This window comes from Eriocheir sinensis, chromosome 47 (assembly GCF_024679095.1).
Source record: "Eriocheir sinensis breed Jianghai 21 chromosome 47, ASM2467909v1, whole genome shotgun sequence".
Lineage (NCBI taxonomy): Eukaryota > Metazoa > Arthropoda > Malacostraca > Decapoda > Varunidae > Eriocheir > Eriocheir sinensis.
In genome coordinates this window covers 990003-1017084 of record NC_066555.1, presented here as the reverse complement: position 1 = coordinate 1017084, position 27082 = coordinate 990003, and the positions used below count along the sequence as shown (strand labels likewise).

At 42.4% G+C, this 27082-nt stretch overlaps 1 protein-coding gene and 2 long non-coding RNA genes across 4 annotated transcripts in view; 1 reads left to right on the top strand and 2 right to left on the bottom strand.

Moving 5' to 3' along the window:
- The first annotated feature begins 4902 nt into the window (after positions 1 to 4902).
- Positions 4903 to 12745, top strand: LOC126981240 (uncharacterized). 2 transcript variants are annotated; one of them, XR_007733848.1, is made up of 4 exons: positions 4903 to 4984; positions 10710 to 10805; positions 11198 to 11712; positions 11964 to 12744. It is a non-coding gene; the product is annotated as an uncharacterized LOC126981240 (long non-coding RNA). The 2 variants fall into 2 exon arrangements; XR_007733847.1 differs by having other exon boundaries at positions 11198 to 12745.
- Positions 12746 to 18259: 5514 nt separating this feature from the next.
- On the bottom strand, positions 18260 to 21773 carry LOC126981241 (uncharacterized). Its single transcript, XR_007733849.1, has 2 exons — positions 21656 to 21773; positions 18260 to 20498 (listed from the first exon to the last, which is right to left on the bottom strand). It is a non-coding gene; the product is annotated as an uncharacterized LOC126981241 (long non-coding RNA).
- A 302-nt stretch (positions 21774 to 22075) lies between these two features.
- The window catches only part of LOC126981233 (Y+L amino acid transporter 2-like), a 47809-nt gene continuing 42802 nt past the window's right edge, over positions 22076 to 27082 (bottom strand). Inside the window, exons 11-12 of the mRNA XM_050832092.1 lie at positions 26517 to 26694; positions 22076 to 25603 (exon numbers count right to left, since the gene is read on the bottom strand). Of these exons, the coding sequence (XP_050688049.1) occupies positions 25551 to 25603; positions 26517 to 26694 (231 nt within the window). The 3' untranslated portion in view covers positions 22076 to 25550. The remainder of the gene's footprint in view (positions 25604 to 26516; positions 26695 to 27082) is intronic.

Here is a 27082-nt window from a genome sequence, read left to right as displayed (position 1 = left end):
TCATTTGTCCATTGTTATATTTCACAGCAGCACGCGTTCCTTCGTTCTTTTCCTAATCAAAAATGAATGCCTTAACGATTTCATATACAGGATGTTTGCTAATTCCCGCGCGTTCCATTGTTGTGAAAGCGAATCAATATCTCACACAAGCGGACATTCTTTGTTGTTATTTTTTTTCTCTTTTGTGTATCATCAATTTCAGCCTTTTTCTTTCTTTATTTAATTGGTGCGTGTAGTAACTGTGCGCTTCGTTATTATGGATGCAAGAGAATTAATAACTTACAAAAAAACTCATTCTTCCCTTATTTTTTTCTTCGATTTTAGATGTTTTTTATGCATATCTGTCCTCCCCTTGTCCCCTCACTTTCTCCCCTTCCCCTCCCATCTATAATCACTCCCACCTGCTTCCACCTCACCTCCCCACCTATCTTCTTCCTCCTCTTCCTCCTCCTGTTCCCTCATTCCTTATCAAGCACTCTCCATTTCCCTCTTTATATAAGCTTTTTTTTTTTTTTTTTTTCTATACATAGATCTGATGTTTGTAGTTCCTCTGCATATCATTTGTTGTGGGTTTAGTGTTTTACCAAGATAATCGCTATTTTACAACATAAGAACATATGAACGTAGGAGTCTTCAAGCAGCTCCTTTGAACCTCAGCTCCCGTGTATCTAACCCCACCTAATATCGCTGTCCATGAATTTATCTAATCTATTTTTTTTAATGTGACACATGTATTGGCACTCACCACATGACTGCTATGCCTATTCCACTCATCCACCACTCTGTTAGTAAACCAATTTTTGCCTATGTTCCTGTTGAATCTGAATTTATCCAGTTTAAACCCATTACTACGTGTCCTACCCGGTTCTCTGACCAACAAAGCCTTAGGAATATCCCCCTTATTCTTTTTTTTATCTTTCTCTTTATTCGTTTTTCTTTTATATCATCAACTTCAAATAGATATTTTTCCTCTGATGTTTGTAGTTTTTCATTTCGTTATTATGGATTCATTGTCAAGAGAATCAATACCTGTCAAAAGCATTCTTCCGTTGTTTTTTTTAATTATTTTCCTCGTTTATTTTACACCATCGACTTCAGAAAGCTTTTTTTCCCTATCCCTCTGGTGTTTGTAGTCATTTTCTTTTCCCCTTTCGTTGTTATGGAAAGAGAAACATTCCTTCCCTGTTCTAGTTTGCAAAAGTTCTCCGTCGACCTAAGAGAATGTTTGCCCGCCAGTTCAACAACCTCTTCACACAAGCGCCGCTTCCGTTGTAAAGAGATCAATACTCATCACCAATAGAAAAAAAAGAAAAAAAACTTCCTGCGTTCTTGCTTCAGGGGGTCAAGGAGGGAGGGGGAAGAGGAGGAGGAGGGGAAGGGAAGGGATGGGGAAGAGGAGGTGGAGGAAGGGGAAGAGGAGGAGGAGGAGGGGGCATAGTGGGAGGAATGACGGGGTCGGAGAGGAGGAGGGAAGAGAAAGAAGGGGAGGGGTTTGGGGAGAACTGGGGAAGAGGAGGAAGAGGGAGAGGGGGAGTAAAGGAAGGGAAGAGGAGGAAGAGAGAGAGAGAGGGGGGGGGAGAGGAAGGGAAGGGGAAGGAACACAAAGGAACACAAAGGAAGAACAAACAACAGCAGACCTGCTGGTCCTTACGAGGTTATTTGTGACAAGCTACACTAACTATCTAATCAAAGGTGGAAGATGAAGGACAACAAAGGCGAAGGCTCCTCCCCACCCCCCCATCCCTGCAGCCAAAGCTGGCAGGAAAGGAAAAAGAACCATGCAGCATGGAAAAACTGCATGGAATTTATGTAGGAAAGAGGAAAGAACTACCATTACTGCTACCGCTAACCGGGCGATAAAAGCGGACAAGGACACCAGTATTCCAAAGAACTTAACGTTACTACGACAATGAGTAATATCTTAGTTGCTGGTTGGATTCAAAACACTTGTCTAATCTATTCTTGAAGGCCGTAACTGTTGTACTATCAACGACATCACATGGTAGAGAGTTCCAAACATTAACAACTCGATTGAAGAAGTGTTTAGCTTCGTGCGACGAGAATCTTTTTCTACTTATCTTCAAATTGTGATTTCTTCTTGTTCTATTTGATCGATCAATTGTAAAGTAATCTTCCGCATTAATATCACTGAATCCTTTAAACATTTTAAACACTTCTATTAGATCGCCTCGCATTCTTCGTTCTGATAGGCTGAATAAATTTACTTCTTTAAGCCTTTGTTCATATGACAAATTTCTCAACCTAGGAATCATCTTTGTTACTCTTCGTTGAACCCGTTCCAACTTTTCTATGTCTTTTTCTGTAGTAGGGAGACCAAAACTGTACACAGTACTCTAGACGGGGTCGAACCAACGAATTATACAGTTTTAATATTACTTTTTCCGATTTATTATTAAAGACTCGTCCGATGAAGCCAACCAATTTGTTTTCAGTTTTAACTACCTCTGAACAATGCTGACCGGGCTTTAAATCGCTTGATATAGTGATTCCAAGATCCTTTTCTTTACTTACTGCAGAAAGTTGTTGGCCATTCATTACGTACCGAACGCGATTGTTATTTTTTCCGATGTGCAACACTTTACATTTGTCAACGTTAAATTTCATTTGCCATTTATTGGCCCAACGTGCAAGTCGATCTATATCTGATTGTAAAGCTTCTTCGTCGAGTGTCGCAGTTACTTTACGAGCAATTTTTGTGTCATCAGCAAATTTTGATACTTTGCAAGTGAGCCCATCATCGATATCATTAACATAAATTAAGAAGAGCATGGGGCCAAGCACTGATCCTTGAGGTACGCCGCTTTTGACATCGAGCCAGTTAGATGTAACACCGTTTAGAACTACTCTCTGTTTCCGCTCAGAGAGCCAGTCCGCAAGCCAATTGTGAATGTTACCCGAGATACCGTGCGCCAGTAGTTTGCTGAGCAATCGTTGGTGGGGGACCTTATCAAATGCCTTTTGAAAATCCAGATATATGATATCTACTGATCTGCTTTCATCGAACACCTCAAAAATATAGTGAAAAAAATCAAGTAAGTTAGTCAAACACGAACGTTTACTACGGAAGCCATGTTGCGAATTATTTATTATATTATTTTCTTCGAAGAATTTCACCATATTGTCGCGAAAGGAGGAGGAGAGGGGGAGGAAGGGAAGGGAAGGAGGAGAAAGAGAAGGGAAGACGGAGGAGAAGAGGAGGAACGAAGAGGGAAGGGGAAGGGAGGTAATAAACACAACATAAAAGATTGAGGTGTTAAAAGCATATCCACATAGTAACACGCCTTCCCCCTCCTCCCCATCTTATCACCCCCACCCCCAACCCCTTCCCTTCTCCCCATCATTGCCTTTCCTCCCCACCCCTGCTCTCCTCCCTCCCAAGTAACACCCCTTAGCTCCCCATGTCCGCTTTCTCCCTACCTCCCACTTTTATCTCCCCCTTCCTTCCTTCCTTCCTTCCTCTTCCTCATTATAATCACCCCCATCCACTTCCATCCCAACTCCCCATCTCTACCTTTTCCTCTTCTCCCCATCCCTTATCCTCTTGCATCTACTTTCATAATCTCCCCACCTTCACTTCATCCTCCCCTTCATCTCCTTACTGTAATCACCCCCATTCACTTCCTCCCCATCTCCCCACCCCACTCTCCCCAATCCCTCCCTTTCATACACTTCCATTTCCTCATATCTCCCCTCACCACTTCTTTCTCCTCCTTTGCTCCCCTTCCTTCTCACCCTCTCCCATTTCCTCCCGTCTCTAGCTTCCTCCCCTTCCTTCCCAACTTCCTCCCCTGTCAAGTTCCCCTGTCTCCCTGTGTAGGCAAAACTAGGTCAAAACCACGGTATACCGTTATCACAGAAAATGCAGATAAAGAAGATAAGGGAAGGAAAATGATGGAGAGGAGGGAGGAAGAAGGAAAGAGGGAGAGAGAGGCAGTGGAAGGGAAGGAGGGAGAGAGGGTTGAAGAAGGGATGAAGGGGAGAAAAATAAGGGAAGGGCAGATAAAGGAAGGAAAATAATGGAGAGGAGGAAGTGTATGGGAGAGATGTAAAGAAGGGAAGGACATGAGGGAGAGAGGGTTAAAGAAAGGATGAAGGGAAGAAGGATAGGGGAAGGAGTGCCGATAAAGGATATGACAAGAAAAATGAGCGTAAAGGGGAAGGAGAGGGAGAGAGGGTTACAGAAGGGGTGAGAGAGAGAGCTTGGGGAAGGTCAGGCAGGAGAGTGAGACATAAATATATAAGGAGGGAGAGAGGAGGGAGCAGAGGACGTTTTTAAAGAGAGAGAGAGAGAGATGGATGAGAAAAAATAGATAATGAGAGAGATGATAAAGAGGAGGGAAGGAGAGTCAAGAAGCCAGAAGAGAGAGAGAGAGAGAGAGATAGAGAGAGAGCGGGGGTTGTTCAATGGAAACGTCCACGACGAACTCTGTGACTCGGGGCCGCGCAGTGTTGCCACGTCTCCATGATAAACAAACCCGCGTGTCTCTCTCTCTCTCTCTCTCTCTCTCTCAGGGTTACCGTTGTGTTTCTTTTTCTTCATTTCTATTTACATTTTCATCATCGTTTCTTCTTGTTCTTCCTTGCTTTATCCTTTATTTCTTCTTCTTCCCCCTTTCTTCATTTTCTTGCATCTTATTTATTTATATTCCTCTTCCCCTCCCTCTTCTTCGTCTCTTCGTCTTCTCCCTTTTCTCGAATTTATTGTAATCTTCTAATCTTTCTTTATCTCATTTTTCTCCTTCATACTTCTCTCATATAATAGTTACAGTTTATCCAATTATCTAGCTTTATTACCTTTATTTACCCGTTATTCAGTTATTATTATTACTATTATTATTATTATTATTATTATTATTAGTAGTAGTAGTAGTAGTAGTTTTCTTATTATTATTTTTCTTTCTCCAGCGGATGTGAGGGCCCTCTGACGAGCTTCTGTTGGAGTCATTAACTAAAATTACGATGGGTAAGTATACTATACAATTTTTTTACAGTGACGCCACAGATAATTTTCCTGTGGGACTCAAGGTCATTGGGTCAAACGGGCGAGCGGGTAAAAAAAAAAAATCAGTGAGGTTTTCATGATAATTTAAGGGTTGAGAGAAGGGTATGGTCGGATAGAGAGAGAGAGAGAGAGAGAGAGAGAGAGAGAGAGAGAGAGAGAGAGAGAGAGAGAGTTAAAAAAAAATTAGTGGAGTTTTCATGATAATTATAAGGGTTGAGAGAAGGGTATGGTCGGAGAGAGAGAGAGAGAGAGAGAGAGAGAGAGAGAGAGAGAGAGAGAGAGTTAAAAAAAAATTAGTGGTTTTCATGATAATTATAAGGGTTGAGAGAAGGGTATGGTCGGATGGAGAGAGAGAGAGAGAGAGAGAGAGAGAGAGAGAGAGAGAGAGAGAGAGAGAGAGAGAGAGAATGAAGAAAAACGAAAGAGGAAAACAGAAGGAAAAAGGAAATGAAAGGAAAAAAATAAACAGGTAGCAGAAAAGAAAATGAACAAGAAATAAGGAGAGAGAGAGAGAGAGAGAGAGAGAGAGAGAGAGAGAGAGAGAGAGAGAGAGAGAGAGAGAGAGAGATTAGAAACATTGCCATAGGTCAGAAAACAGGATATTGTGGAGGGTATACAATATTATTCTTTCCCAGTGTCGACACAGACCATTTTCTTTCTCTCGGTGGGCCTAAAGGTCATTGCATCAAACAGGCGAATGGGTCAAAAGTCTGTAGTTTTTACCTTTTCATGCTATAAGAGGAAAAAAAAAGTATTGCTAGTTGTTTTTCTGCCTATGTGTTTATTTTCACCCAAACATAGTAATACGAAACTGATCAACAATTGCACTATACATTTCACATCTCACTATATATATACACGATGCTTATATAGTGACATAGGGGTGACTGTTACATACCATTGCCTGACAGTATGATCGGGGGTTAACAGACAGATATATTGCCATAGCTCATCGTTAGAATATATTAAGCGACTAAAGGAAAGGGGAAAGAAATATGACATTGTAAAAAAAATGGGAAATGGAATAGAGACGAGGAAAGAAGTGAAAGACATGTACGAAAAAGGACAGGGATAAGAGAACCAGGAAAAGACATCTATAAAAAGGGAGAGAATGGAAAGGGGAAAGAAATAAGACATCTGTAAAAAATGGGAAATGGAATAGAGAGGAGGAAAGAAGTGAAAGACATGTACGAAAAAGGACAGGGATAAGAGAACCAGGAAAAGACATCTATAAAAAGGGAGAGAAAGGAAAGGGGAAAGAAATAAGACATCTGTAAAAAATGGGAAATGGAATAGAGACGAGGAAAGAAGTGAAAGACATGTACGAAAAAGGAAAGGGATAAGAGAACTAGGAAAAGACATCTATAAAAAGGGAGAGAAAGGAAAGGGGAAAGAAATAAGACATCTGTAAAAAAATGGGAAATAGAGAAGAGAGGAGGGAAAAAGTAAAAGACATGTACGAAAAAGGACAGGGAAAGGGATAAGAGAACCAGGAAAAGACATCTATAAAAAAGGGGAGAGCGTAAAAAATTGGGCTGTAAAAGAAGTGAGATGGGTGTTAGATAGGAAGGAAGAATAAGGGAGAGGTGTAAAGGGAAGGAAATGAGGGGGAGAGGGTTAAAGAAAGGATGAAGGGGAGAAGGATAGGGGAAATAGTGCCGATAAAGGAGATAAAAAGAAAAATGAGGGTAAAGGAGAGTGATGGGTAATGGGAAGGTAGGAGAGGGGGAGAGGGTCACAGAAGGGTTACAGGGCTCGCTGGGGGTGGATGGACTCAACGACAATTATTTTTCTTCCCCCTCCACTTATTCCTCCTCCACTATCCCTCCTCCCCTTCTCACCATACCCTAAATTAAAAAAAGAAGGGGGTGAGGGGAGATATGAAGTAATGAACCTACACCATACAGCTATACACACTCCTACATTCTTTCCTTCTTCCCCATCTGTTCCTTCTTCACAAGCCCACTTCCCTTCCTTACTACATCCTTGACTAAATAAACAGGAAATACATGGGACTTTGAATCATGCATTTTTCTATACTCTCCTGCTGTCTTTCCTTCCTTCTCTCCCAGCTGTATACCTTCTCCATAACGCATTTCCTCTTCTTACCCAATCTTATAAGTGACGTCTTTAAGTAGGCTAGGTTAGGTTAGGTTAGGGTTGTCTTGAAGTAGGCTAGGCTAGGTTAGGGTTGTCTTGAAGTAGGCTAGGCTAGGTTAGTTTAAGTTGGCTAGGCTAGGTTAGGTTAAGGTTGTCTTGAAGTAGGCTAGGCTAGGTTTGGTTAGGGTTGTCTTGAAGTAAGCTAGGTTAGGTTAGGGTTGTCTTGAAGTAGGTTAGGCTAGGCTAGGTTAGGGTTGTCTTGAAGTAGGCTAGGCTAGGTTAGGTTAGAGTTGTCTTGAAGTAGGCTGGGCTAGGCTAGGTTAGGGTTGTCTTGAAGTAGGCTAGGCTAGGTTAGGTTAGGGTTGTCTTGAAGTAGGCTAGGCTAGGTTAGGTTAGGGTTGTCTTGAAGTAGGCTAGGCTAGGTTAGGTTAGGGTTGTCTTGAAGTAGGCTAGGCTAGGCTAGGTTAGGGTTGTCTTGAAGTAGGCTAGGCTAGGTTAGGGTTGTCTTGAAGTAGGCTAGGATAGGTTCGGTTAGGGTTGTCTTGAAGTAGGTTAGGCTAGGTTAGGGTTGTCTTGAAGTAGGCTAGGATAGGTTCGGTTAGGGTTGTCTAGAAGTAGGCTAGGCTAGGTTCGGTTAGGGTTGTCTAGAAGTAGGCTAGGCTAGGTTAGGTTAAGGTTGTCTTGAAGTAGGCTAGGATAGGTTCGGTTAGGGTTGTCTTGAAGTAGGTTAGGCTAGGTTAGGGTTGTCTTGAAGTAGGCTAGGATAGGTTCGGTTAGGGTTGTCTTGAAGTAGGTTAGGCTAGGTTAGGGTTGTCTAGAAGTAGGCTAGGATAGGTTCGGTTAGGGTTGTCTAGAAGTAGGCTAGGCTAGGTTAGGGTTGTCTTGAAGTAGGCTAGGTTAGGGTTGTCTTGAAGTAGGCTAGGATAGGTTCGGTTAGGGTTGTCTAGAAGTAGGCTAGGATAGGTTCGGTTAGGGTTGTCTAGAAGTAGGCTAGGCTAGGTTAGGTTAAGGTTGTCTTGAAGTAGGCTAGGCTAGGTTAGGGTTGTCTAGAAGTAGGCTAGGCTAGGTTAGGTTAGGGTTGTCTAGAAGTAGGCTAGGCTAGGTTAGGTTAGGGTTGTCTTGAAGTAGGCTAGGTTAGGTTAGGGTTGTCTTGAAGTAGGCTAGGATAGAACGGTTCGGTTAGGGTTGTCTTGAGGTAGGCTAGGCTAGGTTAGGGTTGTCTTGAAGTAGGCTAGGTTAGGTTAGGGTTGTCTTGAAGTAGGCTAGGATAGGTTCGGTTAGGGTTGTCTTTGAGGTAGGCTAGGTTCGGTTAGGGTTGGGTTTGGTATGCATTCTCCTGCCTGATCTCAAGGCTCCCAACTTATTAATACCTACATCTGCGCCATGACAAACCCTTTTAGATATTGGCTGTATTAATAATGGTGCCTGCTGAATAACAAGAGGGTAAGATTTTAATGAATGATACAGGACCATTGCCAAAGCCATTGCCAAAGGGGATTGAGAAAGGGATGATAGAACGATTAGTCTGTCTGCATGAGCTTGAGAATGATTGGTTATTACGTAAAATGAGTGTGTGTGTGTGTGTGTGTGTGTGTGTGTGTGTGTGTGTTCCTCCCCCACCTCTGTAGCTATTAATTTCTGTTGCCAACCGCTTCATGCGTGCACACACACACACACACACACACACACACACACACACATCATTAGAGAGGAAGGTCAAGAGTGGTTTAATACGCATAATAAGTGTTCTGCGTTGTGTGTGTTTGTGTGTGTGTGTGTTTGTGTGTGTGTGTTGCAATCATAATGTTTTTTCTTGGGTTACGAAGATTTCCTCTGAAGCAACTCTCTCTCTCTCTCTCTCTCTCTCTCTCTCTCTCTCTCTCTCTCTCTCTCTCTCTCTCCTTGAAATTCAGCATAAATGAAAAAAAACTCAATAGTAAAAACACAACACAGGCGACAGTATAAAAAAAAGGAAATAAAAAAAATAGAAATATGAGAAGCATCTCTAAACATCAAACCAGTTACCGTACGGGAGAGCGATACACGAAAATAACCTGTATTACAACTTTTTACTCGGGAAATTGAGAGCATGCAGTTTTTCTCTCTCTCTCTCTCTCTCTCTCTCTCTCTCTCTCTGGGGAAGTGGAGGGAAGGTTAGACTGCGTTTTCTCACTTGAGCAACCCAGAACATGTTTTTATTTTTATTTATCTAGTTAAGTTATTTATTTGTTTGCATTCTAACACAGAGAGAGAGAGAGAGAGAGAGAGAGAGAGAGAGAGAGAGAGAGAGAGAGGGGGGCAAGGGTTGGTGTATGATGTCTTAATGGAGTTTAGGGAACGAACATATTTTATTTATTTAAGTTTTAATTGGAGAATAGAAAAGGGGAGGAGAGGCAGAAGGGAAGGTTTGGTGTTTCTGCCGAGTTGCTTTTCATTCTACTTAATTGTCATATTGTGGTCATTATATTTGCCTTCTACTCATTATCTCGTGTTCATTATTATTCTTTTCTTATGCTCCTTCTCCTTATCTTGTGACACTAATTAGTCGTTTCGTTTGCTTCTTCTTTTACTTATAATCTTGTGCTCGTTCTTGTCAGTTTCTTTATATTCCTTCTATTCTCTTGTGGTCATTTTTTTGGTTTATTTATGCTCCTTCTCCTATTCATTATCTCGTGGTCATTCGTATTCGTTGATTTATTCTTCTATTCATTATGTTGTAGTCATTGTTATTAGTCTATTTATGCTCCTTCTATTCATTCTCTTGTGATCAGTATTTATATTAGTTTCTCTATGCTCCTTCTCATCTTACTCATGATCATGTGATCGTTATTTTTAGCTTATCGTACTTGCTTACATATCTTGCTCATCATAATTATCTCTACTTATTCGTTTGTCATATTGTACATAATCTTATTTTAATTTTTATCATATTTACGTATAGCCTATTCTTGTTTTACCTTCTTTACCGTCTCACTAAATTTACTTTTTATGCACTATTTCTATATTCATTGGCTAGTTTACTTTGATGTATTTATATGTATTTGTGAGTATATTTCTTTATCATACACCCAAGTATATACACCTTTAATCCACCTTTTTAACAAATATATATGATTCGAGATTATTATCCTTCCCCTGTTAATTATATGGCAAAGTACCTACACACACCTTATTCTGTCCACTTTTAGGGGGCTTCGTGGTGCAGTGGTTAGCACACTCGGCTCACAACCGAGAGCCCGGGTTCGATTCCCGGGCGGAGTGGAAATATTTGGGCGGCTTTTCCGATACCCTACGCCCCTGTCCACCCAGCAGTGAATGGGTACCAGGTATTAATCGGGGGTTGTGTCCCTTCTCCTATAATTCCTTCCCCTTGTCTCTCTCCGGCATATGACCACAGATGCTGCGCCGACTAAACGAAACTTTTCAGTCCACTTTTAACAAACAGTATTCCAGATTCACTTGTACAGACAGATTATACAATACAGAATTTCATCAGTCCACAATCGCACCACACCACCTCACCCTTACACCATTTCCTCCGTGCCTGTACATTTAAGAAAGACACTAAACCAGGAAAACTTTGCAGGTGTTGGCGGTCACCTGAGGCTGGGACGACCGAGGGAAGGCCAGGTGTGACTCTTATTGTGGGCAGCGGCAGTTCGTGTCTTTGGTAATACATGAGGTGTGTTGCGTACGTTGTGTTCGTGTCCTTGGTAATACATGAGGTAAGTGTGTTGCTGTTAATGTTGTGTGGTTTTGTTTTGTTTTGATTTCGCAGGGTTTTGATTTCACAGGGTTTTGATTTCACAGGGTTTTGATTTCACAGGGTTTTGATTTCACAGGGTTTTCATGCAAGAAACATTTTTAAAGAGGAGAACCTTGCATCACTCATTTATTTTCTCTCGTTTACAAATAAAACAACGAAAATGATCACCTACATTTTTATTAGCAACCATACAGGAAAATACATATCCATTGTTTGGGAATGTCAAGTACTAGAAAGTGATTTTTGTCAGCCCCTCACTTGTCAAGGCAAAATGGTATAAATTATAGTAATTCTCGGTTATTTTCCAGATCATACACCGACCACTTGTATTAGACAACGCCTGCACAGAGAACACAGGAAGGTAGATGCAGAGGAACCACAAAGAACGCAGGAAAGTAGACGATGAAGATGGAAGATGGTATGTCCGAGGCCTCAACACCTGCGAGAGAACAGCAGCGGAACAATGAGGATGCTGGACAGTAGATGATGAAGAACAAATAACGGAAAATAGATGAAGATGGAACGTCCAAGGCCTTGACACCTGCGAGAGAATGAGGATGCTGAAAAATAGATGAAGAAGAAGCACAGAATGAATGCAGGAAGGTAGATGATGATGAACAAGAACATCGGAAAATATATGAAGATGGAATGTCTGAGGCCTCAACACCTGGGAGAGAACGGCAGCAGAACAATGAGGATGCTGGAGAACAGATGATGAAGAAGCAGAGAATGAATGCAGGAAGGTAGATGATGATGAACAAAGAGTGTTGGAGAATAGATGAAGATGGAACGTCTGAGGCCTCAACACCTGCAAGAGAACAGGGTCAATATTCTCAGACTCTTCCGCCTCACAGAGCGACTATTTTCAAAGGCCGAAAAGGAGATTAAGCAGCAGTAGTTGTAGAAGTTTGCGTTAGTGGTGAAGGACAAAGAAGATAGGAAGAGGAGGAGGAGGGGCATAGTAGTAGAAGTTTGCATTAGAGGTGAAGGATAAAGAAGATAGGAAGAGAAGGAGACGCAACAGTAGTAGATTAAGCGAAGTCTGATGAATGTTTTCTTTCTTTCATGGCACAGAAGAATGATCAAACTACCATCATGGCCATAAAACTACCCCTGGAAACGCCTACAACCCTGATGAAAGCCTTGTCAAATGTGTGTGCGCTTAGGCACCGAAATGTTTGAGAATGAAATTATGACCCCAGCATCAGAACGAGAGGTCTTGGCGTGCAGCGGGCCAGCAAGGTTACCAGGGCACAGGATCCACTCGGCCTGCATGACGAGGTGAGAGAATTAGTTTGTGGTGTTCCGTCGTATTAATTTTGTTTGCCAGTTTGCTCGCCAGTCCAATTTGCTCTTGGGAAAAACTAGTCTGGAAAATTAGAGATACGAGCAGTGATGGGATTCAAATTTTTTAAGAACAGGTTCTCTCTATGAGGGGTTTACCAAAATAAGTTCTTAGTAAAAGGTGTTCATGGGGGAAAAATTGAGAACCCCTGATTTAAGCTCACAGTAACAACCGGTTCTCGGGATTAAAGAAATTCCAAGAACAGATTCTTGCAAACCGGTGCGAACCAGCTGAATCCCATCACTGGATACGAGTCATAAAACTAGCCATTGCCAAAATTAAAGATTCGAGGAAAAGTTGGAGATTAAATTACAGTAACTACCTGTTGCTTAAAATAGAGATTAACACAGCTGCTCCTCATCAGTAGGGTGGAGCAATTTTTAGTAAGTTCAGGGGCCCAGTGAAAACTTGCACAAGTGAATTAAGATTGGTGTCTGGTTGCATCCTCTTTTAACCACCCTCTCTCTCTCTCTCTCTCTCATTATTTTTTTTCTTTTCGTTGTTAGTCATTATTTCTTCCCCCCCCACTCCTCTCTCTCTCTCTCTCTCTCTCTCTCTCTCTCTCTCTCTCTCTCTCTCTCTCTCAAGATGCCTCAGCTTAACCTGTTCAATCCAGTGGCATAAAAGAAAACAGGATTGTATCTGTTTTCTGTTGTATGTCACCTTCAGAAAATTGTTGTGAATAATGAATCAGTTAAGGCAGAAGTCTGTTTAATTTGTTTTAGAGAAGAGATATGACGTGGTGCAGAGGTGAGATAAGACTCCATCTCTGTCAAATACTGATCATTAACCCGTCCGCTGTGATTGGCACGGATTTTGTCTTCACTGGTAGCCTGGTAAAATATAGTCCCAGGTCTTTCTCTGCCTCTGTGGTTGATAGTGGAGTGTTTCCCATGTGGTATTGGTATGCTGGATATCCACTCCCAAATGCAGGACTGTGTATTTTTCTTCATTGAATTGTAGCAGCCACTTTTTGTTCCATTCCTGTAGCTTGGTGATGTCTTCTTGTAGGAAATTCGCAGTCAAGGGGTTAACACACGATTCACCTGAGAGAAAGGACAGACTTGCCTCCCCTCTGCACCACGTCATGATTACAGCCACACAACACCTGCCTCTCCTGTCCCCCAAATATAATATAACTGACTTAGTATTCACAACAATTTTCTGAAGATGAAAAACCACAGAAAACCACTACAAGCCTTTCTTTTAGGGTATACTAATTACAATACTATGTCGAGATATGTCACCAGATTGAAGAGGTTAAAAATCCTTCTCTCTCTCAATCCATATATCCATTTGGGTCAAGATCGGCTTTACTAATCCTCCAATAGCTCATCTACTTTATCAATTGCTCTTCTTTTGTCATATAGGTATTTTGGTGTCTACTTTATCAATTGCTCTTCTTTTGTCATATATGTTGGTGTCATGTACAGCCTGGCATGCAGTATTTTTTAGAGGGGGACTTGCGGACTTTGCATCACTGTTTGGGTGCAGCGTTGCCAGACTATCATATCCACCGTCGTATTTACCATGCACTTAACCATAGCAAAAAGACACTAATAATTAAACCTTTCAACGGTAACTATAAATAAATGTACTTCATGGAGTGGAGGAGACACTTTTGGGTCAGAAATCGGAAAACATAGAGGGTAAGAACGACAATTTGGTAATGTTGCGTGGGTGATGGTCTCCGCACTGCTCCTTGGCCTGTTGTTGACTTGTTCTAGCGTGCAGCACATAAACTATATTCCTACCAAAACCCTTTTAGAGCTGTAAGGTACCAGATTATACTGATAAAAATTTATTCATATTTAATCCGATAGCTGCGGGGACCATATTCTTAAAGGTCCCTCTAAGTGAGAATAATGAGAAAAATCATCACTCACGCAAACCATTTTATAATATGTATCAACGTATTTGTGATCAGTTTATGCATCATCTATTTTTTTGGGGTCTTTATCTTGGTACAAATTTGGCCCATCACTGCTAATGGGTTAATAATAATAATGTCAAACTATTAAAGATAAATCTGAATGACACAACTAAGTCGGGCTTGTGATGTAAAGACTGACCCAGGGCAAGTACCTTCTCTTATTAATCCTGAGATGTATTTCCATTATTTGTAAGTAATAAATGGCAGTAAGGAAGAGGAATTGCAAGAATAACTACATTTATATACCATCACTGCTGACTTACAGAGATAGCTACGTTAATGCAAAGGTAATTCACTGCCCGCTGGTTGATAACAGGCCAATGAGCAGCCCAGACACGCACCATCACCCAAGCAATGATACCAAGTCTGCGAGTCCCTCTGTAAAAAAAATTCTGTGCCAGGTTATGTGACGCCAACTAACCTTCAACCTTCCAGAAATCCATTGCAAAGAGTATAGAGACAAAAAATAACTGAAAATAGCTTTTAAACGTGTGTGGGAACCCACGTGGCTGCAGGCAGAATGGTTGCCCAATGTGATGAAGTGTGGAGACGGGGGTTGAGAAGTGGAAAAACTGTTAGGTTTATGCATATCCACGTCTTTAGTGCCTCTAAGCACCGTTGCCAGATTGTCATACTCAGGCCACAGTATTTACCGGTTTCTGACGCCTAACTATTGGCAAGAAACATCGGGAATTAACTATTTTAATGATAATTATAAGTGAATCTCCTTATTGGGGTCCACGAGACAGTTTTTGGGTCAGAAGTCAATAAATATAAAAGGCTGAGTAAGACAATCTGGCAACATTACCTCTAAGGCTGGTTGAGGGGGGGGCAAAGTTCCCCTGTAGGTGAGAGCCCATTGGATTTTAGCTGTGATGAGCCGTGGGTCTTGCCCGCCGCAGGGCGCCGTCAGCTACTACACTGCACGTTTCTGAGCAGGTTCCCATACACATTTAATGGCCTTTTTCAGTTATTTCAATTTCTACACACTTTTGTATGTATTGCTGGGAGGTTTAAAGGTTAGTAGAATTCATATTTGACCATAGAAGAGCAGCTCGTTAGTTAAGTAGAAGTGATACTGGTGCATTAATAAAACCATTCCTAAACCAGATGGATACATGGACTGACATACGAAGATACATGAGAGAAGGGGCCAAATCTATTTCGGATCCAGAGTTTAACAGGTGGAGGAGGAATGGTGGAGGGGAGCATGCACTGCCTCCCCTTGTGGTGTAGCAGTGAGGGGGAGGAAGGAGAGAACACCATAAGGGAGGTGGGTACATCACCGTTCCCTCCCTACAGTCAATACAAGGGGGAGAGAAGATGACAAAATGTTATTCCCAGACAGGTTACTTGAAGACACCAAGAAAAAAGAGGGAGAGAGAGAGAATAGAGAAGAATGTGAGACTTGAAAATAAAGGCAACTGAGTTATTTCTGCATTTTCATTCCCTACTTACATTGCTTGACTAGTTTTCTCTGTTCTCTGCTACTACTATATATATACTCTCCCCATTCTTTCCCACTATCCTACATCCTTCTATATACAGCAATCTCTTCTCTTCTATGGCTCCCCTGTCCCCTCCAGCCAACCCTCCCATTTCACAAGTGCCCGGGACATTCTTTGTTTCCAGTCAAGACTTGCAGGTTAGCGCCAGAGAAGAGTGTGTTGGTCTAGGGAGGCTGACAGACCAGTGTTACTCCTTCCTGCTGGTGAGGAGAGGAGAGGAAAACTAGTGATGGAGTTTTTATTCACCCAAAGATTTTTGTACTGTACTGAGGAAGCCATGTTGAGAGAAATGGACACAAGAACAGATTGATTAAAGAGTATACAGTACCAGCCTTCATGTCTTTCCTTTAGTAAGTAGTCTGGACTGGGAGTATACTGAAGGGTGTAAGGGAGTTTGCATAAGTCTTTGTTATATGGAAACTCCTGTACAGCTTTCATTATATTCCCTGCCCATATTACTGGAGAAAAGACATGTAGTAACGGTAGTTAAAGGCTGTATAGTATGTCACAGAAGTAAGGCAGACATACAACATAGCGAGACAGTAATGACGAAAGAAAGGCCATATCTGTTCCTTTTATTTCCTTGCCCCTGTGCATTGTGTCAGTTATCAGTCATTGGGGTGGTGTCACGTCCTCTAGCGCACAGCCAACTCGCACCCTCGGTGCTTTTGTGGGTTGTGTTGAGAGTGAATATGTGTCTGTTGGTCAGTGCCTCCTCTTCCTCTCTACCGTCCATCACAAGTTGTTCTGGCATTGGAGTCTGGACTACAATTATGAGTAAGAATAAGTATTGGACTACACAAGGAAATCATGCAACAAGTTGGTGTTTTTTATTGTTCTGTGTGGAGCTGGGTGAGGCATATCGAACATGCAGTGACGTGAGTATGCTGACACCCAAAACATGTCCTCATAAGACCAAAGTCTCCCCTGAAGTGTCTGACAGTTTTCAAGAGAGATGATAGCTTAAAGCTCTTTTATGAGGACTGTCAGACTCCTAGGGGAAGACTTATTGGGCAAAACAGGACATGGTTTGGGAAAAGACATATTTACACCACTGACATCTTTGAAACACTTCACCCAATTACAAACACAAACTTGCCCAAAGATTTCCTTGTGTAGTTCAGTGACCTGTGCCATGGGTCAGGCTACAAAGACTTTTCCTTACCCATACTAACTGTAGTCCAGACCCCAACACTGAGGTAACTTGTGACAGAAGAGAGAAACAGGAGGCATTGACCAACAAGACAACTACAACCACTCACAACACAGGCTACAAATGCATTAACCTGGTAGCAGCGACGGGCCAAATTTGTGGCTTTACCGTGTACCAGCGACGGGCCAAATTTTTGTGACGATATAAACCCCCCAAAATAGATTTTTTTTTTTTTGTTTTTTTTTTTTACGTCGTTGCCTGTTGCGCCGGTAGGCATCTTCGTGGTGGGGCCTGATGGTCGGCCCAAGGCTTCTTCCAGGTGGGGCCTGATGGTCGGCCCAGCCCGTTCTGGCGCAGGCGAGTGTTTATAGTGGCGCCATCTTGCATAAACTGATCACAAATGCGTTGATATACCTCATGAAATGGTTTGCGTGAGTGATGAATTTTTCTCATTTTTCTCACTTAGAGGGACCATTAAGAAACATGATCCCCGCAGCTACCGGGTTAAGGGTGTGTGTTGGCTATGACCAGGAGGACGTGACACCACTCCAATGACTGATAACTGACCTACTGCACTGACGCAAGCAAGCAAAAGGAACAGATGTGGCAATATTCTTCATCATTACTGTCTTGCTAGGTTGGGTGCCCAGTGTACTGTTATAACGCACTATATGAGGTGTCTAGAACCAAGGGGGATATCCGCGCCAAGAGTATGAGGCGTCTAGAACCAAGAGGGATATCCGCGCCAAGAGTATGAGGTGTCTAGAACCAAGGGGGACATCCACGGCAATAGTGAGTTTCGAGATGATTACTGAATTTTTCCTTACTTTTGTTTTTATTGTTTTGTCGGTCTGTTTTGATCCCTCAGTACACTCTCCATATGGTCCATTTTCCCTTGGCTACCTGTACTGTTTCATAGAGGAGGGTAACACCTGTATGACACTACCCATAACCCAAAACCGTAACAAAGGTGTGGATCCTCCTTTGATTCTGAACACCTCGTATATACATTTAAAAACATCATGTCCTTACTAGCATTCACTCAACACTTGCTTCCCCACATCAGTACAAGATCTTCACTGGGTAACTCCATCACTCTGACTTTCCTCTCCTCCCTAACAGAACATTAACACACTCAGCCAGGCATCAAGAGTAACAATGGCCTGTCAGCTTATCCAGACCAACACCTCCACCTGTGCTTCCTTGTAAGTCTTGGCCCTGTAACAAACACTGCCCCACTGCACTTGTGAGATGGGAGGGCTGGCAGGGTGGTGGAGGAGTCATAGAAGGGAAGATAAGGCTTAGGGAATGTAGTATAGTGGGGAAGAATGCTGGAGAGTAATGATGGGAGGGTCAGCTGGGTGGTGGTGGGGGCATGCTGGCTACAGAAGGTGCAATATACTGGTGGTTTTCTACTCTATTTATGTGCCAAATTCATATACGCTATTCCCTTATATTAATTAAAAAATTTATATTGGTCTATATCTCTACCGACCTAAATTTATCTATTAATCTATATCCCTGACACACTTTCCTTCACACCATTCCATCATTATTTACTAAGGGAAATAATCTATCGATCAATCTATATCTCCAATGCCCTTCCCCTCACACCATTCTATTATTACTCACTAGGGGAAAAGTTTATCTATCTATCTATCCATCTATATCTCCGACAAGCTGTTGCCTCGCATCATTCTATTATATACTCACTAAGGAAAAAACATATATCCCTGATGCCCTGTCCCTCACACCATTCCATTAATATTCACCCAGAAAAATATCAGGACACCTCTCCTCCCGAAACTGACCTCTCTTTTTGGCCACTCCTTTGACCTCTATTCAGGAGCAGTAAGTAGCGGGCTTTTTTTTTTTCTTTTTTTACGCCCTTGAACTGTCTCCTTTGCTGTAAAAAAAATAATAATAATAAATAAAAATCTACCTCCTTCTCTACCTGATTTGCCTCTTATAAAAATAATGCCTCCAGACTTACATAAACCATCCCAAGGTACAAGGTATAAACTTAATAACTTCCTCCATCTTCTCTAAGGCAAAATCTGAACATTGAGAAAAGGCATACTATTATCAAAATGTTTAAATATCAGACTGACTTTAAATATTTACTTCGTAGGTTTTCCAGAGTACTTGTTCCCTTGTATCTTAATGAGTACTAAATGGAATGCTGTGTACAGATTGGCAGACACACCCAACAGGAGATTTCTTCATGCAATTCCACCCTCACTAGGAACCCTTGCCACCCTACTGCCTTGATCCAATGAGTATGAATTGGAATGCTGTGTACAGATTGGCAGACACACAACAGGAGACTTCTTCATGCAATTCCACCCTCACTAGGAACCCTTGCCACCCTACTGCCTTGATCCAATGAGTATGAATTGGAATGCTGTGTACAGATTGGCAGACACACAACAGGAGACTTCTTCATGCAATTCCACCCTCACTAGGAACCCTTGCCACCCTACTGCCTTGATCTAATGAGTACTAATTGGAATGCTGTGTACAGATTGGCAGACACACCCAACAGGGGACTTATACATGGAACCTTACCATTACATAGGCTCTTTGCTGTCTTCTTGCCCTGCTGTCACCCTCACACGTGCCCTGACCTCCTCTTCCTGCTGCTGTCTCTTTCTCGCCGCTTCTGAAAGACATTAAAAGAACAGAAACGAGGGCCAAGATGGATAAAAACAAGGTGGATAAATATAAAGATAACTGAGAACCCAAGTTATGAGGAAAATCACTGTACTCAAGACTGAGGCTATTGTTAATATTTTGGATAAGGATCTGGCTATGAATGGTGTCAGTGGGGTGTTTTATTTTCTCTATTTATTTGCCCTTGAACGGACTCCTTTTCTGAATTAACAAAAAATCTCAAGAGGTGTCAGAAGTCCAAATCTTTCAACACTTCACCAGAGAGGCCATAATAAAAGGCAGTGTGATGGTAGGGATGTCAATGTTCATCAAGATCAGGGGATGGGTAATACTCTGTCACAAGAAGTCTCTGAATATATAGCGACTTGATGGATAAAGAAAGAAAAAGGTCAGTAAAAATTATGGTGATTCAAGAAAAGGTCAGTAAAAATTATGGTGATTCCTTCTTGATAATGAAAAGACTATACAAGACACTAAGATATGGGGTTATGTATGAAATTAAGATAAGAATAAGAAAATAAATATACTTCTCTTCCTTAACCTTCCCTCCAGTACAAGAGTTCATTATTGAATTGCTTGACTACATAAGACACTAAGCTCTGGAGTAGTATAAAATTATCATAGAAATATATAAGAAAAACAGTGAATACTTATATCCTTTAAACCTTCCCTCCAGTACAAGCATTGACTGAAGGATTGTTTGACTAATATTTCTTGCATAGTGCCAGAACCCCAGACCAAGTGTCCTGCTGTGTGGTCAAACTCTCAGGCCAAGACAAGGAGGAGCTGTGATGGTAACCCCTGTCTTGTTCACTCTAAACCTTCAGCGTTCTACTATTACTTAACCTCATCTCTGTCTTGATCTCTCAGGGCAGGACAAGGAGCTGTGATGGTAACCTCAGTCTCATCCACTTTAACTCCTCAGTGCTGTCCATCTCTTTCTTAACCTCATCTCAGTCTTGATCTTGAAGTCTCGTGTGGTATTCTTTTGCACAGGCTGTAAAGACTGAAAAAATTAGCAATCTTTCTCTTTATTCTACTATTTTTCGGAAAGTTTTCTGGTCATCATTTATTATTCATTTTATTTGATTATTTCCCAGTAAGTTTCCTCTACATCCTTTCTATTATTCCTTTCATTCACTCATTTTATAGTAACTTTCCTATACATCACTTATACAAATCCTTATATTTGGTTACGTCATAGCAAGTTTTTTCCTTTAAGATATTTACCTTTCTTTCAAACTGCATGAGGACCAGAAACAAAAGTATGAAAACCCTTTAGTACAGTGGTTTCCAATAACTATTTTATTTTATCAAAGCGCTTCCTCTCTTGCTGTACTCCTCAGTCCTATCAAAATGCCTCACCAACAGCCTCTCCACCACTTCCACACCTCCCAATCAGACTCTTGCTCCCTCATCACAATACCTCCATTATTATTTCCTTTACCAAACCACCACCACTTCTCAATGTATTACTCAATCCTATTAATATGTCTTCCCAATGGTCCCTTACCTTCCAATAATTGGGAGAATCGAAATCTAGATGTGGTTCAGGTGAGGAGCATTTACAAGCTTCAGGATAAGTATGGATTTAGAGGCAGGAAAAAATTAGGGACAATTTACCGTTTCACCCAACCAATGATTTTCTGACGTGGTTCATGTTTTTCTGGTGATAGATTTAGTGAATTGCACGATTTTGTACCTCATTTCCGTCGCAAATGTCTACTTTTCGAGTTAGGCCTCTTTTCAAGTTATGCCTATCCCCTGCCCTAAACGATCTTGGGGACCTATGGTTAGCACACTCGCCTCACAACCGAGACTGAGGTCCCGGGTTCGATTCCCAAGTGGAGTGGAGATGGATGGGCAGCTGTGGGTGTGATGTGAGACTCTAGCCATACTTAAAGATGTCATCTGAGCCCCAAGCTCCTTCACCTGTCTCATCACGGCACACCTCTCGTTTGCCGTATATCTTCCGTCTTCTCAAATGCACTGATATTCTTTCGCTCTTCGTATTGTTCAGTGTTCAGCAGCTTTTCTTGGCGATATATTCATTCTCTTACACACCAACCTGTCACCTGTCCGGCCACGCCCATCACACACACCTGCCTGTCTTGCCTTAATTAACCACACACCTGTTTTGTTACCATTACTCACCTGTGCAGAAAGACGTGGCGGATCTCTCGGTTAAGGAAAATCGAGACACAATGCTTCAGAAGTGGATATATGAGGGAAAAGTCGCATTGGTACCCGGCAGCCTCATCCTCCATCAGCCATGTTTGTTTGCGCTTTTCTAACGGGTTCACTATTCTTACTCCTGATTTTTTATTTATTTCCATGTTTTCTCTTAGTTTAGGCTCATTTTGACATAGCATTACTTTTGATTAGTCTTCGGTTGATTGTATTTTCATGTTTCTGAGCTTTTGTATCAGTAATTTAGGTTCTGGACAAGGTAATTTTTTTTTTTCATTTTATTCCTTCTACTCCAGAGAGAGAGAGAGAGAGAGAGAGAGAGAGAGAGAGAGAGAGAGAGAGAGAGAGATAACCACCTTCACCTGGGAAATCAAAATCACAATATAAAAACGAGCATTTATTATTTTATTTAAAAACGCGTTATATAACAATTACCATACATCACTCACACCAGCCACTGCCATCACCTCACCGGCCGACCCCAAAGAAAACATGATAGAAGAATAGATCGATGAATAATAGACTCTGAGCAGCGCCTACACACACTCTCCTACCCTAGCGAGTCACCCAACCTGTCCTTCATTAGCTAGAAATACCTTCGCTTCATTTGGGTCCGCTGTACCTCACCTGTGCAGGCTATATGGAGCGCGTGATATGGCCTTGCTAGAAAATGTGGTATAACTGATTTGTAATAGTTGTTATGTAATGGTTATGATGGAGAGAAAGGAGGGGGAGGTGGAGGAGATGATGATGATGCAGATGAAGAAGGAAAAGAGGAAGGAGATGCAGATGGAGAAGTAGAACAAGGAAAGATGTAGGTGATGAAGAAGTAGAAGAAAAAGGAGATGAAAAATGGGAAAAAAATGAAGAAGCAGAAGAAGAAAAAGAAGAAAAAGATAGGGAATGAGAAAAGGAGAAGTAGGAGAAGAAAATGGAGGTGAAAAATAGGAAAAAAATGAAGAAGTAGAAGAAGAAAAAGAAGAAAAAGATGGGGAAAGATAAAAGGAGAAGCATAGGAAGAATAACACCGATGGAAGAAGGAAAAAAAGAAGAAAAAATTAAGAAAAAAAGAGAAATATCAGAAGAATGACATTAATGATAACAATAATAAAGATAACACTAATGACTGCACCTGAGCCTTGAGCGACTGCCGTTCAGACCACAAATACCGCCGTCGTGAACTCGTGCGAGAGAAGAAGAACCGTAAAAATATACACAAATTAATATAAACACCACACACACACACACACACACACACACACACATGCACACTGGTCCTGTAGGGGTCTGGGAAGCATGACAACACTTCCGGCACACCTTCGGATCCCTTGAGTGGCTGAAGGCTGAGAGCTGAGAGGGGTGACGAAAGAGCAAGCCTTTGAAAATATACTCCCTTGGGCTCAGAATCTGTATAATTAAACCAAAACAACAACCCCAAATGAAAGCTGCGAGGCCCTTTAAAAAATATCCCTCGAGAAGCAAAAGTCTGGTTCAAATATCTTTTTTTTTTTTACAGCAAAGGAAATGGCGCAAGGGCAAAAACAAATAGGAAACAATGATGAAAAAAAGTCCAGAAATTGCTGCTTCTATGAACTGTGTCAAGGGAAGTGGCCAAAAGAGAGGTCAGTTTCGGGAGGAGGCAACTTTTCTTCTTTTTCTACTTCTGCTTCTTCGTTTTTTCCTTTTTTTTCACCTTCTTCATCTTCTTCCTCTTCTTCTACTGTCTTCTTCCTTCCTTCTTCTTCTCCATCTGCATCTTCTTCTTTTTCTTCTTTCCTTGTTCTTCTTCTCCATCTGCATCTTCTTTTTCTTCTTTCCTTGTTCTTCTTCTCCATCTGCATCTTTTTTTCTTCTTTCCTTGTTCTTCTTCTCCATCTGCATCTTCTTCTTTTTCTTCTTTCCTTGTTCTTCTTCTCCATCTGCATCTTCTTCTTTTTCTTCTTTCCTTGTTCTTCTTCTCCATCTGCATCTTCTTTTTCTTCTTTCCTTGTTCTTCTTCTCCATCTGCATCTTCTTTTTCTTCTTTCCTTGTTCTTCTTCTCCATCTGCATCTTTTCTTCTTCTTTCCTTGTTCTTCTTCTCCATCTGCATCTTCTTTTTCTTCTCCGTTTTCTTCATCTTCTTCTCTATGCTGCTGTTTTCATCATCACCGGTCCCTCCTCTGCCACCAAGTATATCACTGGCAGGGCAGGTGGTGGGCAGTGACCCGGGCAGCCACTGACCCTCTAAGGCCCAGTACAAGGAAGACATGTTGGATCACCACCAGGCCACCACCTCACACCAAGCTGCCTCCACCTGCAGTCCTCTCTCAGGGCGGCGGGCTGGTGATGCACACTAGAGACACCCGAGCCCAGGCAGACACACACTCAAGGCTCCACACACACGGCTGGTTCACTGTAGCAAGATATACATGAACAGCCATCTTTGTGACCTCTCCTGACGCACCACAGCCTGTCACATGTCCAGCGTTGTCAAATTGTCGTACTCTGAACATTGTTGTTTTTTAGGCGCCAAGACTGTCGTAACCACACAAACAACGATAGGAAATTAAAGTCATCGTTGAAACTGCTAAATACTGATGGTTTTCGTATTTTTTGCTATAGTTATCGACCAGAAACTTCGACGATGCAATGCGCTGAGTACGATAATTTGGCATCGCTGCACATGTCCCTCCTCACCAGGGCTGCCACCACCAGGCTGAGGCACCAGAGGCTATGATTGTTTCCTGCCGCCTCCCTCACCCTTAAGCCCCGTTCACACTGTGCTGACTCTGGGCCACGACAACCCAGCGACTCTTCCATTTGACAAGTTGGTTCCCACGCTCCAAGAAGGGGGGGAGGTTTTATTGGGGTCTTGGTTTCTTGCTGACTGTTTGGTACATTCGGTCAACTAGTTGCCAGCTGGTCGTGCTAACCCTCACGACTCCAGACTCCCATCACGACGTCGGCGCAGCACTTGGCAACAGTCTCAAGATCTCTTTCAAGGCATGCCCGACCCTTTCACATCAACACCCAAGACCTCGTGTACCCTAGAGTCGTGGGTAGTCGTGGCCCAGAGTCGGCACAGTGTGTACGGGGCTTCAGGCTCCCGTGGCAGGCTGTAACTAAACACTGAACTGCCGGAGCCACTGTACGACAACACCATCACCGGGATTCATCACATATAATTTATAGTAAATTCACCAATTTCAACCTTTTTCATTAAGCTCTCAGCTTCTATTTTAAGTAGACTTGTAAGACTCTATGTACAAACTTAAAATATCTTGAACTGACACTCAAAACAAGAATAATAATAAAAATTAATTTCTTTGACATTTCCCATCCTGAAATATCACAGATTCCTCGTCTAGACAGAAGCCAGAGTACTGGGGACACGCTGAGTGCTGCCGCCCCGGTGCTGTGCTGCCCACCGCTGCTGCTGGCACGGGCATCAACACAAGCTATGACAACCACCCGCTGTGGCCCACCAACCACCTGACTCACTCTCTCTCTCTCACACACACACACACACACACACACACACACACACACACACACACACACACGGCTTGAGCAAAGGCATGAATGTCACGTGGGGCGGCGGCGGCGGCGGCGGCGGCAGAAGCTTACAACTCAGGGACCAAGAAGGAAAAGTTTGGAACATCTTAAGCGGCGAAACCTTCCAGCGAGAACGACCTTCCTTTCTGTCACTGCCGGGATGCACAGGGAGAGCCAGAACCAAGGGCATGAGAGGCAGGTGAAGGCCACGCGTTGATATGAGGGACACACACACACACACACACACACACACACACACACTCATATTGGCAGCTGTCATCCTGGCATTATCATGGTGGTCTGATCTTTTCTTTTTCTCCTCCTCACTCCGTTTTCACCGACATGAAGAGCAGCTGCGTCCCAACCGTGAGCTTGTCTGTTGGGGGAGAGGGAGAAGGGATGAGCTTAGTTAACCCGGTAGCAGCGGGGACCATATTTTTTAATGGTCCCCCTAAGCGAGAAAAATGAGAAAAAATCATCACTCACACAAACCATTTCATAGTGTATATATCAAAGCATTTGTGATCAGTTTATGCATCATCTATTTTGGGGGGTTTATATCATGGCACAAATTTGGCCTGTCGCTGCTACACGGTAAAGCCACAAATTTGGCCCATCGCTGCTACCGAGGTTAAAGGACTGACGACGAGGAACGGAAAGTGACACGAGGCAGCAAGGGTGAAGGAAGTGTGTGAATATACAGAGGAGAAGACCAGGAGGAGGAGGAGGACCTAAGAAGCGATACAAAGCGTTACAGGCCAAAAGAAGAATGATAAGACGAAGGAAGGAAAGAGTGGAGGAGGTGTGGTTATGATGATGTAGGAAGCGAGAGAAGGCAGAGGAAAGGTATTGCAGCACAAGCTCTTAAATCTGAACAGCCTCTGACCAGTGCCTGTTAAGCTTATCGGAAGACGAAATGAAAACGAACGAAGACAAAACAAACAAGACAAAACAAAACAAAGACAAAAAAGAATAGAAAAACAACAAAAAATCAAAACAAACAAAACCAAAAAAGAAAATCAGACAAAAAAGACAAAAATAGAAGACAATAAAAAATAATGAAAATAAGACAAAGAAAAAAAAGGACAAAGAATAGACAAATAAAAAAAATCTGAAAAAAAGAGAAAAGACAGAATAAAAAGAAGACAATAAAAGACAAAGAAAAACAGACAAAAAACAAACACAAAAACAAAAAGGACAAAGAAAAAAGAAAAAAAAATCTGAAAAAAAGCAAGCAACCACAACCACCCCCCAACACAACCAACCAACCAACAACCACCAATATTCACCCAGCCATCTCCTGATCAGTCGTGGCTTGTTCTCCCAATAGATGAAGAGGAAGTAAGCGGGGATGCCAGAGCCGGTGATGAGCAGCCCCATGCCAACCTCGTAGGGCCGGACATAGAGCGGCAGGAACACCAGGAACCCGCACACCAACAGGAAGGCGATGGGAACGGCGAGGTGGACCTGGGGGGGGAGGGAGAGGTGAGGGAACATGTGCAGAGGTGGGATGTGTGGGATGAGGGACAAGGTGGTGAAGGAGAGATATATATTAAGCTTGAAGGAGAAGGAGAAGATTGAGTGGAATGAATGTGAAGAAGGTGTGTGTGTGTGTGTGTGGTGAGGGAATGTGGTGTGGAGGTGAGGGTATGTGGTGGAGAGGTTAGGGTATGTAGTGGAAAGATGCGAGATTATGGTGGAGGGGTGCGGGTACATGGTGGAGAGGCGTACCCAATCACTTTTAGTCAAGGAGGCAGCTCAAGGGTGACAAAACATACGAGAACACAAAAAATAAAAGAGCAATGCACCTGACTGTACCATGATGCCACACTTAAGACACTAGAATGCACTAATT